This window comes from Rhinolophus ferrumequinum (genome assembly GCF_004115265.2).
Source record: "Rhinolophus ferrumequinum isolate MPI-CBG mRhiFer1 chromosome 15 unlocalized genomic scaffold, mRhiFer1_v1.p scaffold_54_arrow_ctg1_1, whole genome shotgun sequence".
Classification (NCBI taxonomy): Eukaryota; Metazoa; Chordata; class Mammalia; order Chiroptera; family Rhinolophidae; genus Rhinolophus; species Rhinolophus ferrumequinum.
The window spans coordinates 15,013,760-15,027,340 of record NW_022680357.1 but is presented as its reverse complement, the minus strand read 5'-3'; the positions used below and the strand labels follow the sequence as shown (position 1 = coordinate 15,027,340).

Sequence of the window (13,581 nt, the reverse complement as noted above, 5' to 3'; positions counted from 1 at the left end):
ATCTATTAATTAATAAGTATTTTGTTGCAGAAACGTGGTAAAGTACTTGAAGCAAACTTCCCGCATAGCTATTGGACCACTAAGACTGTCTACTTTGACGGTTTCCCAGTCTCTGCCAGTTCTGAGCACCTTACAGCTGTATTGCTCTTCTGCTTTGGAGAACACAGTTTCTAACAGACTTTCCACAGAGGTGTGTATATGTGTATTTTTACCAGGATGTTCTTTGGAACGTTAACAGGCGCTTGTGTAGGACAGAGACTGTTATTTTTCACGTTTTTAAAACAGCATTTGTAGTTTTTGTTGGCTAAGCTACATCTAGACATCCAGACATCTAGAATGCCATTTTCAGGCAGATTTCATTTGAGACGTGTGTAAGGCAGATGGAAGAACCTAAGGTCTATAATCTCAAGGATAGTAATTGCTTAATTGTTTTCTTTCTTTCTCTTTGTTTTTGGAAGAGGGATTGGAGTATGTAAATATATTTCCTTTGGGCAGATTACATAAATTTTAGATTTGACTAAAACGAAGTCATCCCCTCTCTTCCCTGACTGTACGGTTTAACCAACGATGGGCCCTTCCCAGGGAAATTACAATCTCTGAGATTGTGTTTATGAAGCAGTAGTTTTATATTTTTTCTGTAATTTAGCTTCTGCTTTATAGTAAATACATGTACCTACTTTATGGCTAAGTATATTGATAAATTGGACTTATATTCTGAAAACCAATTTTTTTGAGGGGGCAAAACAAAGATTTTCTCTTAGAGGCTTTTCCTCTTTTGAGTAGAAGATACAGTGAGGAAAGGGGAGAGTTGAATGGACAAAGCTGGTGTCGAGTTGCCTGTGGGTGGAACTGAGCAGTCTGCCCGTGTAAGACACCTGTGCACATGACGATGTCGTGGTTTCTCTGCGGCAGGATTGTCTGATCCCGCTCTTCAGCGAGGCCTTGCGTTCCTGCAAGCAGCACGATGTGCGGCCGTGGATGCAGGCCTTGAGGTACACCATGTACCAGAGCCAGCTGTTGGAGAAGATAAAAGGTAACTAGGCCTTTTCGTAAGTAGCTTTACCGAGATCTGAGTGACACGGCTGAAAAGTCCAGTTCCGTGAGTTCGACACGCCTTTACCTGTGTAACTGCTGATAAAATAAAAATAGAGAACACTTATCCACCCAGAAGCTTTCCTTACGCCTTTTCTCAGTTATCGCCCACCTGTCCGTCCCAGACAACCACTATGGGTTAGTCTTGTCTCTACCAGAGTGTTGTCTAAATGTCGTCATGAAGTATGCTTGCTTGTGTCTGGCTTCTCCTGCTTAGCATTTTATTATGTGTAAGGGTCACCTATGGTGCGTGTATACGTGTGGCCCTTCCTGTCGTTGAGTAATATCCATTGTGTGGGTAGACCAGTTTATCTGTTAACCCTTTGATGGATATTTGAGTTGTTTTCAAATGTGGGCGATTACATATAAAGCTGATGTGAAATCCACATACCAGCCTGGGTGGGCGTGTACTTGGGTTTCTTCTGTAAGTGCCTGTGAGTGGGTTGTTGGCTCATAGGGTTTAATGCTCCGAATAGTTGGGCAGTTTCTCCTACAGCAGTTGTACATTTTCCATTCCCTCTGGCACTTGCGCCCTTGGCATTGTCTGTCTGTAATCTCAGTCCCTGGTGTGAGGATGTAGTACTACCTCACGGCGGTTTTACTTACATTTTCCTGCTGATCAATGGTGGTGAGCATCTTTTCCTTGCCTAGTGGCCACTGGATTCCTTGTTTTCTAAGAGTGTTCCAGTATAGACCATTTTTTAATGAAGTCATAAGATTTGTCTGTGTGTTCTGGGTACGGATTCTTTGTCAGATATAATACACTGTGAATGTTAAGTTTTAAACACTCAAAATGAATAGTTAGAAAATTTATAGAAAATTTATGTTTATACATCTCTTTTTAAAGAAAAAAATGTCTGTCATGTTAAACGGATGCTAGCAGTTTACATTTTATCGCTCCAAGATGGAAGTTGCCAGAATTTTGTAGAATTTATTGGAAAACGTGGTAGTTGGGGTTACTGAGTATTTGAGTATTAAATTTCAACTAAGCTAGTGCTGGGGCATGAACTTGCGTTTCAGGGTGATTATGGATAATGGTGACTCACCAGTACCTTCACTGCCATGTAGACCTGGGTTTGAATCATTAGCCCAACATTTGCAACTTGAGGGATCTTAGGGCAAGTCGTTCAACTTCTGAGTCACTTTCCTTTTCAGTGATGGGGATTGCCCCACTCCTATGATTCTTGCAAGGATTGGAGATAAGACCAGGTATATACATAAAGGCCCTTGCACAAAGCATGACATGTAATAGGACTAGAAATACCACCTCTTTTTCCATCCTCCTCTTACTGAACGAGTTTTAAAATCGGAAGAAAAAGTCAGTGACCCAGTGGTTATATTTGGAGACAGAACTCCACTCCGCAGTTTTCTTTCTTTATTCAGCAAGTGTTTATCAAGTGTGTGCTGTGGGCCAGGTGTACTGCGCTTGAAGTTGGCAGTAGTGGTGAACAAGACGAGCCTGTTTTCTGCATTCCTGGGACCAAAGGGATTCTAGAGTCCAGCAGGGAAAAGTGACATCAGGCAAGGTGCAGCACCATGGTGTCTGGATGGGCGTGCACATGCGTGGTGCTAAAGAAGTGCAGCCAGGGCACCGCTGAATCCCAGGATTCGGAAAGGACCGGGGAGGAGGAAGTACTGTTTCAGCTGAGACCTCAGGGAGGTAGAGATGAGAAAGAAAGCAGACTGATTTAGTTTAACAAAATAAAAATCCTCTGTGAAGGCCAGGGGCCATAATGAAAGATTCTTAGATGACTCAGTTCCCTTAAGAGAGAGTGGGAAGAGATGAAGCTGGATGGGATTGGGATTGGGATTGGGATGGAATGGCAGGCATGAGTGCCTTACAAGGCACTGTCAGGATTTGGGGGTTTGTCAGAAGGGCAGTGGGAAGCCGTCGAGTGTTCACATGTACCTTTGTATGAGATCACGTCAGTCGCAGGCTGGAGAATGGATTCGAACAGGGTAAGGCTGGGGGCAAAGGAACCCATTAGCTGAAGTCCCCGCAAAAGGTAATAAGGTAGTGGCAGTAGGGACAGAGAAAAGCAGATGTGGTATGAGGGTTGAAAGTAAAGTCGAAGATGACTCTCAGGCACCTGCTCAGGTAGCCAGCTTGATCGTGTGCCTTTCCTTGAGAAAGAGAAAATAGGAAAAGGAAGGGAAAGGTTTGAAAGGCGGTAGAAAATGGGTTCCACTTGACAGGTTAAAGTGCTTTTGAAATACCTGAGTGTAGGTGACTGGTATGCAGCTGCGACTTGGCTATAGGCTGGCTAGAGACAAAGGTTCAAGAGTCATTGGCATTTGCTGGCGTCAGAAGCCAGAGGAGCAGATGCTATTGTCCAGGCATAATGTGCAGAGTGAGAAGAAGAGAGCTCAGGTAGGAGCAGCGCCAGTTTTCATGGATGGGTAGTGGGTGAGAAGGAAACTGAGGATTCTTCTCCAGGGAGGTAAGAGTAAACCAGGAGAGAACGGCAGGGTGGAGGGTACTTTATAGAGGAAGTAGGGACGGTCTTTCCCCTCATTCTTTACCCTTTGGCCGAGTTAATTTCTTAGAGTGAATGATTTTTACTTCTGTCTACTTCATCACGTATATTTATTTCAACAAACATTTATCGTGTATTGTATGCCAAGCACTGCGCTAACAACTGTTGGGGACTTAAAGATGGTAAAAAATGAGTTCTCTGTATTTAGAGAAGCTGCAGGGAAGATAATAGGGAAGAATTTTTTGGTCGTCTTTCTGTGCAATCTGGCATTGCAGGACCTAATCAGGAACTAATAAAATGTTTTCTTCTCTCCAGAACAAACAGTTCCAATTAGAAGCCATCTCATGGAATTAGGTCTAACAGCAGCAAAATTTGCTAGAAAACGGGGGAATGTGTCACTTGCAACAAGACTGCTGGCACAGTGTAGTGAGGTTCAGCTGGGAAAGACCACCACTGCACAGGATTTAGTCCAGCATTTTAAAAAACTATCAACTCAAGGTCAAGCGGATGAAAAGTGGGGGCCTGAACTTGACATTGAAAAAACCAAGTTGTTACATACAGCAGGTTAGTAAAATGAATTGTGGTCCATACACAACTATAATAAAAACCAAGTGTAGGAATATTATGTAGTGTGTGGTACAAGGCAGTAATAATAGAAGTGTTGATTTTTTTTTCCAGCTGTTGCAGAACATTTGAATCCTGAATAAGCATATGTGTAATTGACTTATCTCTATAATTTCATAGTTCTAAAAAGTAATTTTGTTACTTGTGTATTAAAGTAAGAAATGTTTCAAGGGATCATTGCTTGTCACTGAATTTGCGTGTTCTTCAAAGTTCATCCTTTAAGACTTGTAAGGGCTGGTTTTTTGGTTTTCTATAGGCCAGTCAGCACACGCAATGGAAATGTTGAGTTCCTGTGCCATATCTTTCTGCAAGTCTGCCAAAGCTGAATATGCAGTTGCCAAGTCCATTCTGACCCTGGCTAAATGGATCCAGGCAGAATGGAAAGAAATTTCCGGGCAGCTGAAACAGGTTTACAGAGCTCAGCAGCAGCAGAACTTCTCAGGTCTTTCTCCACTGTCTAAAAACATCCTCACTCTGATAGAACTGCCATCTGTTAATACGACGGATGAAGAGTGTCCTCGGATTGAGAGCGAATCTACAGGTAGGGCTTCTTTCTCTCGTTAGCGTTACAATATTAATTTAAGAAGGGATTTTTGTCCCCTATTTTAAACTTGAGAATGTTAGGCTGGCTAGACTTGGCCACAAAAAGTGTCTTTCTGGAAATTAAGCATATTGCCTGGAAGTAACTAAAATGCATTGCTTTAGTATCTGCTGCCACTGAAAGTCTGTGAGCTCTGCCCCCAGGCCATACCTCCCACCTTCCCAAGATAAAATAGTGGTAGCCTGTGGTCGCCTTGGCTGGTGGAGCACAGACAGTACAGAAAGGTTCCGGTCTCCCATCCTGAAAGGTCCCTCGCAGGTGGGGTAGTTCCTTCCTTCAGTGGTTGAGTGCTGTTGTGGTCACACCATTGTCCAGCTTCTACCGACTGGTAGGTGGTTAACCTCTTAATCGCTGACATTGGTCTTACAATTCTAACGCATGGATTAGAGGGTCTTGAACCTTACTCATAAGGGATATGTCTGGTGATCTTTATAAATCTTCATACTGGCAAATGGCATTAGAGTAGACGATTTCTTCACTTTTAACTGGGAATAAAGATGCTTGTCTTGTGAAGCTCTGATTAGATGAGATCGTAGGCTCATCACGTATATGTTAATTTTGCCAAAATTTTAAGCTGAATCTACTGAGAGGAAATAGCCATTGAAATCCAGAATACAAGACATTTTACAACACATCTTACACTTGAACTGTTTATAAAATTCATTGTCATGAAAGACATGGACGTGTTTTACAGGGTGATACTTTAAGCTTACTTGGGAAGCTGAGTGATTCATCTCAACATATTAGCCTTTGAGAAAATCATAATATAAATGAATGCTTCGTCAAATTATGTACTGTAATATTAGGGAACTTATTGTTTGTAGATCGTAAAATCCTAAAATGTTCATGGAAAGGCTGTTAGAATTTATGAACGTAACATTGCTGAGTGATTTCGTCGTTGTTTTCTCCATCATGGCAGTACATATTGGAGTTGGAGAACCTGACTTCATTTTGGGACAGTTGTATCACCTGTCTTCAGTACAGGCACCTGAAGTAGCCAAATCGTGGGCAGCCTTGGCTAGTTGGGCTTACAGGTGGGGCAGAAAGGTGGTTGACAATGCCAGGTATGTATGTTGAAATGTGTGACTTACTTAATGCATTGCAAAATAAACTGAAAATGCCTGCTGACAGGGTCAAGTTTTCCAGCTGCAACACTGATGGCTTGTTTATTTTTACAGTCAGGGAGAAGGTGTTCGTCTGCTGCCTAGAGAGAAATCTGAAGTTCAAAATCTGCTTCCAGACACTGTAACTGAAGAAGAAAAAGAGAGAATATATGGTATTCTTGGTCAGGCTGTGTGTCGGCCCGCAGGGATTCAGGTAAGGAAAACACGATGCAGGGGTTGGGGGAAGAGTGTCAAGATCACTGTTCTAATTCACTCATTCTGAGGAAGTAGATCTAATTACTTGATTAAATGTTTTGTTTCTAATACAAACTTGGGTTTTTAAGATGAAAGGGAGTAATATTTTTCGAAGAAGAATTTCTTGACAAGTCAAGTTTTTTCCTTAGAGTTCATTTTATGTAAAGTAGGTTTTTCTTTTCATTGCTCTTCTGATCAGAAATTAGGTTCTTAACACTGTCTGGGGAGCTTTTATAAAATACGCCAGTGCCTCAGCCCCATCCCAGACGTTCTAGATAAGATGTGTGTGTGCGTGCATGTGTCTTGAAGCTTACTAGGTGATTCTGATACGCAGCCCGAATTGAAAATCAGTGGACTAGATCTGTGGGATGTACTCCCTCCACTCTCAAAGTTCTGTTGATTCTAGAATGTAGGACTCAAGTGGTTAGTGGCAGACTTGAAACGTTTGGATCTTTTTGCTGCGATAAACTTAGGGACTCAGTTCTTGCCATGGACTTCGGCATCTATCCTTGTCTGGGAAGGCAGCTGTGCGCTTGCCCAGGGCTTCTGCTGTACAGTGTACGGTGGTTGTGACTGTCTTTTCACTGAGCTGCAAACTTTTCAACAGACGATGTCTCAGGTTCTGCAGGCAGGACAGCATGTGGTAGCTTAGAACATCTAAAGTACAGAATCGCTTTAATCTTTGCTAAATGCTTATATCCTTCATTAGCTACGTTAGGAAATAATAGAGAGAAGCATCTTGGCCTTGATTTAGCCTGTATCGCACTAAGTCGGGAGTAATTTGGTGAGGAAAATGCTTTTGTATGACAGGAAAGTCAGGTACCTTCCTCCCTTTGCAGTTGTGTCACTAGTAGCATTTTTTGGCCTGATTTGTCTTCAGGATGAAGACATAACGCTCCAGATAACAGAAAGTGAAGATAATGAGGAAGATGACATGGTTGATGTTATCTGGCGCCAGTTGCTGTCCAGCTGCCCGTGGCTGTCAGAACTGGACGAGAGTGCGACCGAGGGCGTGCTCAACGTGTGGCGGAAAGTTGTGGACCGCATCTTCAGCCTGTACAAACTGTCTTGCAGCGCGTATTTCACTTTCCTGAAACTCAACGCTGGTCAGGTAGGCACTACGGCCTTCATTCGAACTTTCTTTCCTAGTGCACGAAAACGGTATTCTGAATTGTTTTCTCCTTTCTCCCGTCTGCCTCCACCCCAGATTCCTTTAGATGAGGATGACCCCAGGCTGCACTTGAGCCACCGAGCGGAGCAGAGCACCGACGACGTGATCGTGATGGCCACCTTACGACTGCTGAGGCTGCTCGTGAAGCACGCCGGCGAGCTGCGGCAGTACCTGGAACATGGCTTGGAAACCACCCCGACTGCCCCATGGAGAGGTGACCGTCTAGTGTTTCAGGGAGAATGATCTCTGGGTAGGCTCGCTAAGATAGGAAAACACGGTAGCTCTTTTGTGTTGCTTCTTTGAATGTGTGACACAGTAGCTACAATCATTCGCAGGACTCCCTGGACTGCTGTCACACCCCTTCCCTTCCACCTTTAGAGGATTGGAAAGCTGAGAGGCAGAAGCTTTGCATCAACCAAATGAATTGGGGAGAGAGTGGTAAAAATAAGTTTCAAGCAGTTTCATAAACGCTTTGTAAAAGGTGTGCGTCTCCTTTTAGAGCATTTACAGAAGACACGTTTCTCTAGAGCACTTTGTAATGGCTCTGGATTGTGATTATCCCCATCGGGAGCTATTGTGTGTGGTTCTTGGTTACCACAGGGAGAAAGCAGAGGCCTTAGCAGTGATGCTGGCACATCAGCTTTCATCCTGGTACATCCACCCTGTTGGCTGTAATAACTTGAAAGTGTGTTTCTTTCTTCTTATCCTGAAGGGATTATTCCGCAGCTTTTCTCACGCTTAAACCACCCTGAGGTGTATGTGCGCCAGAGCATTTGTAACCTGCTCTGCCGCGTGGCCCAGGACTGCCCGCACCTCATTCTGTACCCTGCCATCGTGGGCACCATTTCGCTCAGCTGTGAGTCGCAGGCTTCAGGTACGCGACTAAAGCACCACTCCTTTAAGTGTCAATTGTCTTGCAAATAGTGTTTTGTTAGGTCAGTGTTTCTGAGCTTTATGTTCCAGAGTTGATAGAGTTTGTAATGTTTCCAGTATCAATAATTGCCGTTTATTGAGGGGGTAATGACTGTCTCTGGCACTAGGACGTGTGCCTTGCACGTCACCTTCAGTGTCGCCCTATGCCAGCAAGGCATGGAGAGGCCGAGTCACTCACACGTATTCACTGAGCTGAGTAACGGGTGGACAAGGGTTGGACCCTAGGTCTGACTCTGGCTGGGAGAATACTTTATTTGTTGGGACTTGTTTATTATTTTCCCCCACCCCCCACCATTACCTTCTGTTAGCTTATAATATTAACGAATATAAAAAACTCAGTTTGTAAAAAGGCAGATTGTCCGTGATCTTCGAAAGCCACTTTTGCGCACAGAATGCCAGTTAGTTTTAAAGAGTGCTCTGGAGTTAGAGATTTATTAATGGTTCCCCTAAGTTGACATAGGCACATGGGAGGAACATCCAAAGTACACCTTATCCTCCCATTTCATTCTAGGAAATAAGTTTTCCTCCTCAATTCCAACTTTACTTGGCAATATTCAAGGAGAAGAATTGCTGGTTTCTGAATGTGAGGGAGGGAGCCCACCTGCTTCTCAAGATAGCAATAAGGACGAACCCAAAAGTGGGCTGAATGAAGACCAAGCCATGATGCAGGATTGCTACAGCAAGATTGTGGATAAGCTGTCCTCTGCAAACCCAACCATGGTGTTACAGGTACAAAGACCAACTCCGGTGTTCTAAAACAGTATTTATTATAACCGCCTCGCCACCCCACCCTCCAAAAAACACCCCATTCAAACTGCCGTGGAAATACTCGAGGAACACAGCTTTTGGAATAACCCACATTGGTTTTACAGATGGGTATTAGTGGGCAGACGCCCCACTTCCGATGCTCTGTGGGACGGTGAACTCGGGTGTACACTACCTTGCAGTTTGCTGTGTGTCTGCAGAGCTGTGCTCGGCAGGTTGGAGATGAGCATTGGGCTGTGCTGTGTCCGCAGGTCCAGATGCTGGTGGCCGAGCTGCGCAGGGTCACCGTTCTCTGGGACGAGCTCTGGCTGGGAGTGCTCTTACAGCAGCACATGTACGTCCTGAGACGAATCCAGCAGCTCGAAGATGAGGTGAAGCGAGTCCAAAACAACAACACCCTACGCAAGTATGTTTTCATACACTTACGCTGCTGCTTTTTTTCCAAGTAAAATAACATAATGTAAAATTGGCCATTTTAACCAATTTTAAGTGTGCAGTACAGAGGCATTAAGTGCATTCACAGTTGTGCTGCCATCACCACCGTCCATTCCCAGGACTTATCGTCCGAAACAGAAACTCTGTACGTTAAACAGTACCCCCCGCCCTCCCCTGTCCTCAGCTCCCGGTCACTGCTCTTCTCCCTTTGGCTCTGTGACTCTGAAACACCTGTGGATTTGCTGGGTCATATGGTAATTCTGGGTTTAACTTAAACACAGGAAGTGCCAAACCATTTTCCACAGTGACTGTACCATTTTACAGTCCCGCCAAAAGCACATGAAGATTCCGATGTCTCCATATCCTCACCAGTGTTTGTTATTTTCTGGGTGTTTTATTTGTTTGTTTATTTATTTGTTTTTTGATAGTTGCCATCCTGACGGGTGAGAAGTGGTACCTCATTGTGGTTTGGGTTTGCATTTCCCACTGACTGAAAACGCTGAGCCGTCTATTCGTGTGCCCCTGACCACTTGTATGTCTTCTTCGGAGAAATGTCTTCTTCAGATCCTTTGCCCATTTTGTAATTGATTGTTTATTATTGTTGAGTTTTAAGTGCCCTATATTTTGGGTATGAATCTCTTATCAGATACATGATTTGCAAAAAAGATGTATTTTTCCCCGTTTTGTGTGTTGCCTTTTCACTCTCTTGATGGTGTCTTTTGATGCACGTAAGTTTTTAATTTTGTTGTAGCCCAATTTACCTAATTTTTTCTTTTGCTGCCTATGCTTTGTGCCACATCCAAGAAATCATTGTCAAATTCGGTGTCAAGAAGCCTTCCCCGTGTGTTTTTCTACAGGGTTTTTTTTTTCTTTTCCATAACATGAGCCATAACATGAGCTCTGTACGTTTTTTTTTTTTTTTTTAATGTTTATCGGGGTGACAATTGTTAGTCAAGTTACATAGATTTCAGGTGTGCAATTCTGTATTACATCATCTATAAATCACTTTGTGTGTTCACCACCCAGAGTCAGTTCTCCTTCTATCACCATATATTTGATCCCCTTTACCCTCATCTACCACCCCCTGCACTCCCACTCTACAGGTTTTAAAGTCTTAGCTCTTAAGGTATTTGATCCATTTTGAAGGGTTTTTTTGTATGTAGTGTCAGGTAAGGGTTCAGCTTCATTCTTTTGCAAGTGGCTATCCATTTTCTCAGCACCATTTGTTGCAAAGAGAAGCTGCCTCTTTTATGTGCTGGATTTTTGACAGTGCCATGTTGTAAGTTACTTTGCTAATATTTTACTACTTTATTTCACCTTATTCTTTTATATTATTTCCTCACACTTGATACACTTAAATTGTACCTTATTCGTGTAAAACTGTCTTCCTGGGCAGGGAAGAGAAAATTGCAATCATGCGGGAGAAGCACACGGCTTTGATGAAGCCCATTGTGTTCGCGTTGGAGCACGTCAGGAGCATCACGGCGGCCCCGGCAGAAACGCCGCATGAGAAGTGGTTTCAGGATAACTATGGTGACGCCATTGAAAATGCCCTCGAAAAACTGAAGACACCCTCCAACCCTGCAAAGCCTGGAAGCAGCTGGATTCCGTTTAAAGAGGTACAGAAATGTCTCAAGAATGCTTCTAAAATGGGAAATCCCTTACGAGACACAAAATTTAAATAAGGGGACTGTCCCCTCTTGGAACACTAGAGAATATTTTGTAAGCCCATGGAAGGCAGCCTGTGACCGGTTGCTTGTAAGAAATTTTCTTCATTTTGAGAATTTGGGGGTGAGTAGGCCTAGGGGTTCAAACTGCCATCTGCAGAGGTTTCACCGAGGAAGAACGGACTGTAAGACATTAGCCAAGGAAGGGGCTCTGGCCTTGAGATAGATACCGGTTGCCTTTTATTTTCGTAAAAGATTCAGAAAGTTGTGCTTGTCCAGTGTTTCGTAAGTCATTGTTTCGAAATCAGTTCTGCATGGGCTGTTTGGGGATGATTCGTATATTCCAATATTTGAGAATCCTTATCTTTTTATATTTTGGTCCCCTTAATTCTGTATTTTCTTTGGTTTTTACTCTGTTACAGCAATAGGACCATTAGTTGAAGGGGCCTGTTTATGGCCTTTTTCTTGTTTTTCCTTACCCCTTTTTTCTCTGTGGCTTACCCTTATTGCTCCTGACTGATTCCCTTACTTAACTCTGGTAATGAACTCTAGGAACGAGAAAACTATTCAAAGTTACAATGTAGAAACAAAAAGTACGCCTAACTTGAACTAGTAAAGGCAAACGACTAAACTGCAAGGGAATTACCAGAAGCACAAGACAAGAAGACCAACATGAAGGATGAAACTCGCTACGTGTGGCCTAGCCAAAGCTTGTTTCCTTGTGTACCAACAGCGGTTTCACGCTTCTTTGTCTCCTTCTCAGTAAATCAAGTCAGAAACCCAGAGGAGGAGACAAAGGGAATGCTTTTTAAAACCGTGTGTGTGTGAGTAATGAGTCAGAGAAAAATGTTTGATAATTGTGTTCATTTCATAGTTTTAAAAATTGAAGAGAACAACTCTCACAGTGCAGTGCAGCTAAAAAAACAGAATTAGCTAACATAATGCAGCTTTCTAGAAGTCTCACGTGTCCCTTCCTAATTATCTCTCTCTCTCTCTCTCTGCATCCACTGTTCTGAGTTTTTAATTAATCATTACCTACTTGCAAAAACAGTTTTTGTTTATTGATGCATTTCCAAGTGGTATATTGTTCAGTTTCTATTTGCTTTTTAACTTAACATTACTGTGATTATATTGTATATGTATGTCAGTGGTTATTTACTACTTCCATTATTGATGGATTAACCTTAGGGTTTTGGGTTTTGTGGGGTTTTTTGTTTTTGTTTTTAGGATCCATGTTTTGTGTGCAGCTGAACATCGGTCTGTTATGGGAAAAATACCACAATTTCTCTTTTGTCCTGTCAGTGGATACTTGGGGTGTTTCCAGTTTTTTTCTTTTTATGAACAAAGCTTGCTAAGGATTGATTTTAAAATGTTCCCATGAAAGCCGAGACCCGAGTTCATTCATTCATGTGCAGATTATTGAGTTAGCTACGAGTAGGGACACAAATGGACTTGCAGTCCACTCCCTGTGAGTTATTTAGAAGGTATTGTGGTGTTTTCTGTGTACTTGAAGTGGTCAGAGCTCTGAGTCGTTCCCAGCTTCTCAGGTGGCTTCCCAAGGATATGTCTGCCTGACAGCTGACACTAGCTACATCTTTTGCTCTGTATTGCAAGGACTGGATTGATTTGTTTTGGCATCGATCAGACATAGCTTAACAGGGGAGAAGTCATCTGTAAGCCCCAAATCTGTCATCACAGTGGTGATTTCCTTCCATCTGCTATGATTTCATTGCTTGTTTGGACAGAGGAGGAGGAAGGGTCCCAACAAGATAGAAACCATCGAAGCATATCAGCACCCCAGTGTCTCCCCTCTCAGGATGGCCCAAATAAATAACACTGAATTGAAAGTTGGAGAAAATGTGTTGTAATGATACTACAAACTTGTTTTCCCCATCTCATAAATGCAGATAATGCTGAGTTTGCAACAGAGAGCACAGAAACGTGCGAGTTATATCTTGCGTCTTGAAGAAATCAGCCCGTGGCTGGCTGCCATGACGAACACGGAAATTGCTCTTCCTGGAGAAGTCTCAGCCAGAGACACTGTCACAATCCACAGTGTGGGCGGAACCATCACAATCTTACCTACGAAAACCAAGCCAAAGAAACTTCTCTTTCTGGGGTCAGATGGGAAGAGCTACCCTTATCTTTTCAAAGGTGGGATTTAAAAGATGAGCATTAGTCTGATTATTACTGCTCTGTGTGTGTGGTGGTAGGAGAGGGCTATTTTCCTGTGAATATCTGAATGTCATCAATAGCTGGGAGGATCCTGTATCTTACGTGATTTCGAACGGAAGTGGCTGGGTACCGAGGAATAAGATTTTCCATTGCCACCTCTCTCTGCTTACGAATTTGTAAAAGCGGAACAATTGGGGTACAGCCAGTAATGCTAGTCTCTGATACCTTGTGACCGAATAGAATGTTCTCTAAAGCTCTCAGTGTGCCTCTGCTATCATTTCTT

At 43.1% G+C, this 13,581-nt stretch overlaps 1 protein-coding gene across 3 annotated transcripts in view; it reads left to right on the top strand.

Moving 5' to 3' along the window:
* The window catches only part of SMG1 (SMG1 nonsense mediated mRNA decay associated PI3K related kinase), an 86,450-nt gene that overhangs the window by 50,072 nt on the left and 22,797 nt on the right, over positions 1-13,581 (top strand). For all 3 annotated transcript variants that reach the window (XM_033101819.1, XM_033101818.1, XM_033101820.1), the window contains exons 28-40: positions 31-190; positions 913-1,033; positions 3,885-4,133; positions 4,450-4,734; positions 5,714-5,858; positions 5,973-6,111; positions 7,033-7,263; positions 7,360-7,537; positions 8,036-8,197; positions 8,768-8,985; positions 9,273-9,427; positions 10,853-11,075; positions 13,031-13,277. In XM_033101819.1, coding sequence (XP_032957710.1) covers positions 31-190; positions 913-1,033; positions 3,885-4,133; positions 4,450-4,734; positions 5,714-5,858; positions 5,973-6,111; positions 7,033-7,263; positions 7,360-7,537; positions 8,036-8,197; positions 8,768-8,985; positions 9,273-9,427; positions 10,853-11,075; positions 13,031-13,277 — 2,513 coding nt within the window. The remainder of the gene's footprint in view (positions 1-30; positions 191-912; positions 1,034-3,884; positions 4,134-4,449; positions 4,735-5,713; positions 5,859-5,972; positions 6,112-7,032; positions 7,264-7,359; positions 7,538-8,035; positions 8,198-8,767; positions 8,986-9,272; positions 9,428-10,852; positions 11,076-13,030; positions 13,278-13,581) is intronic.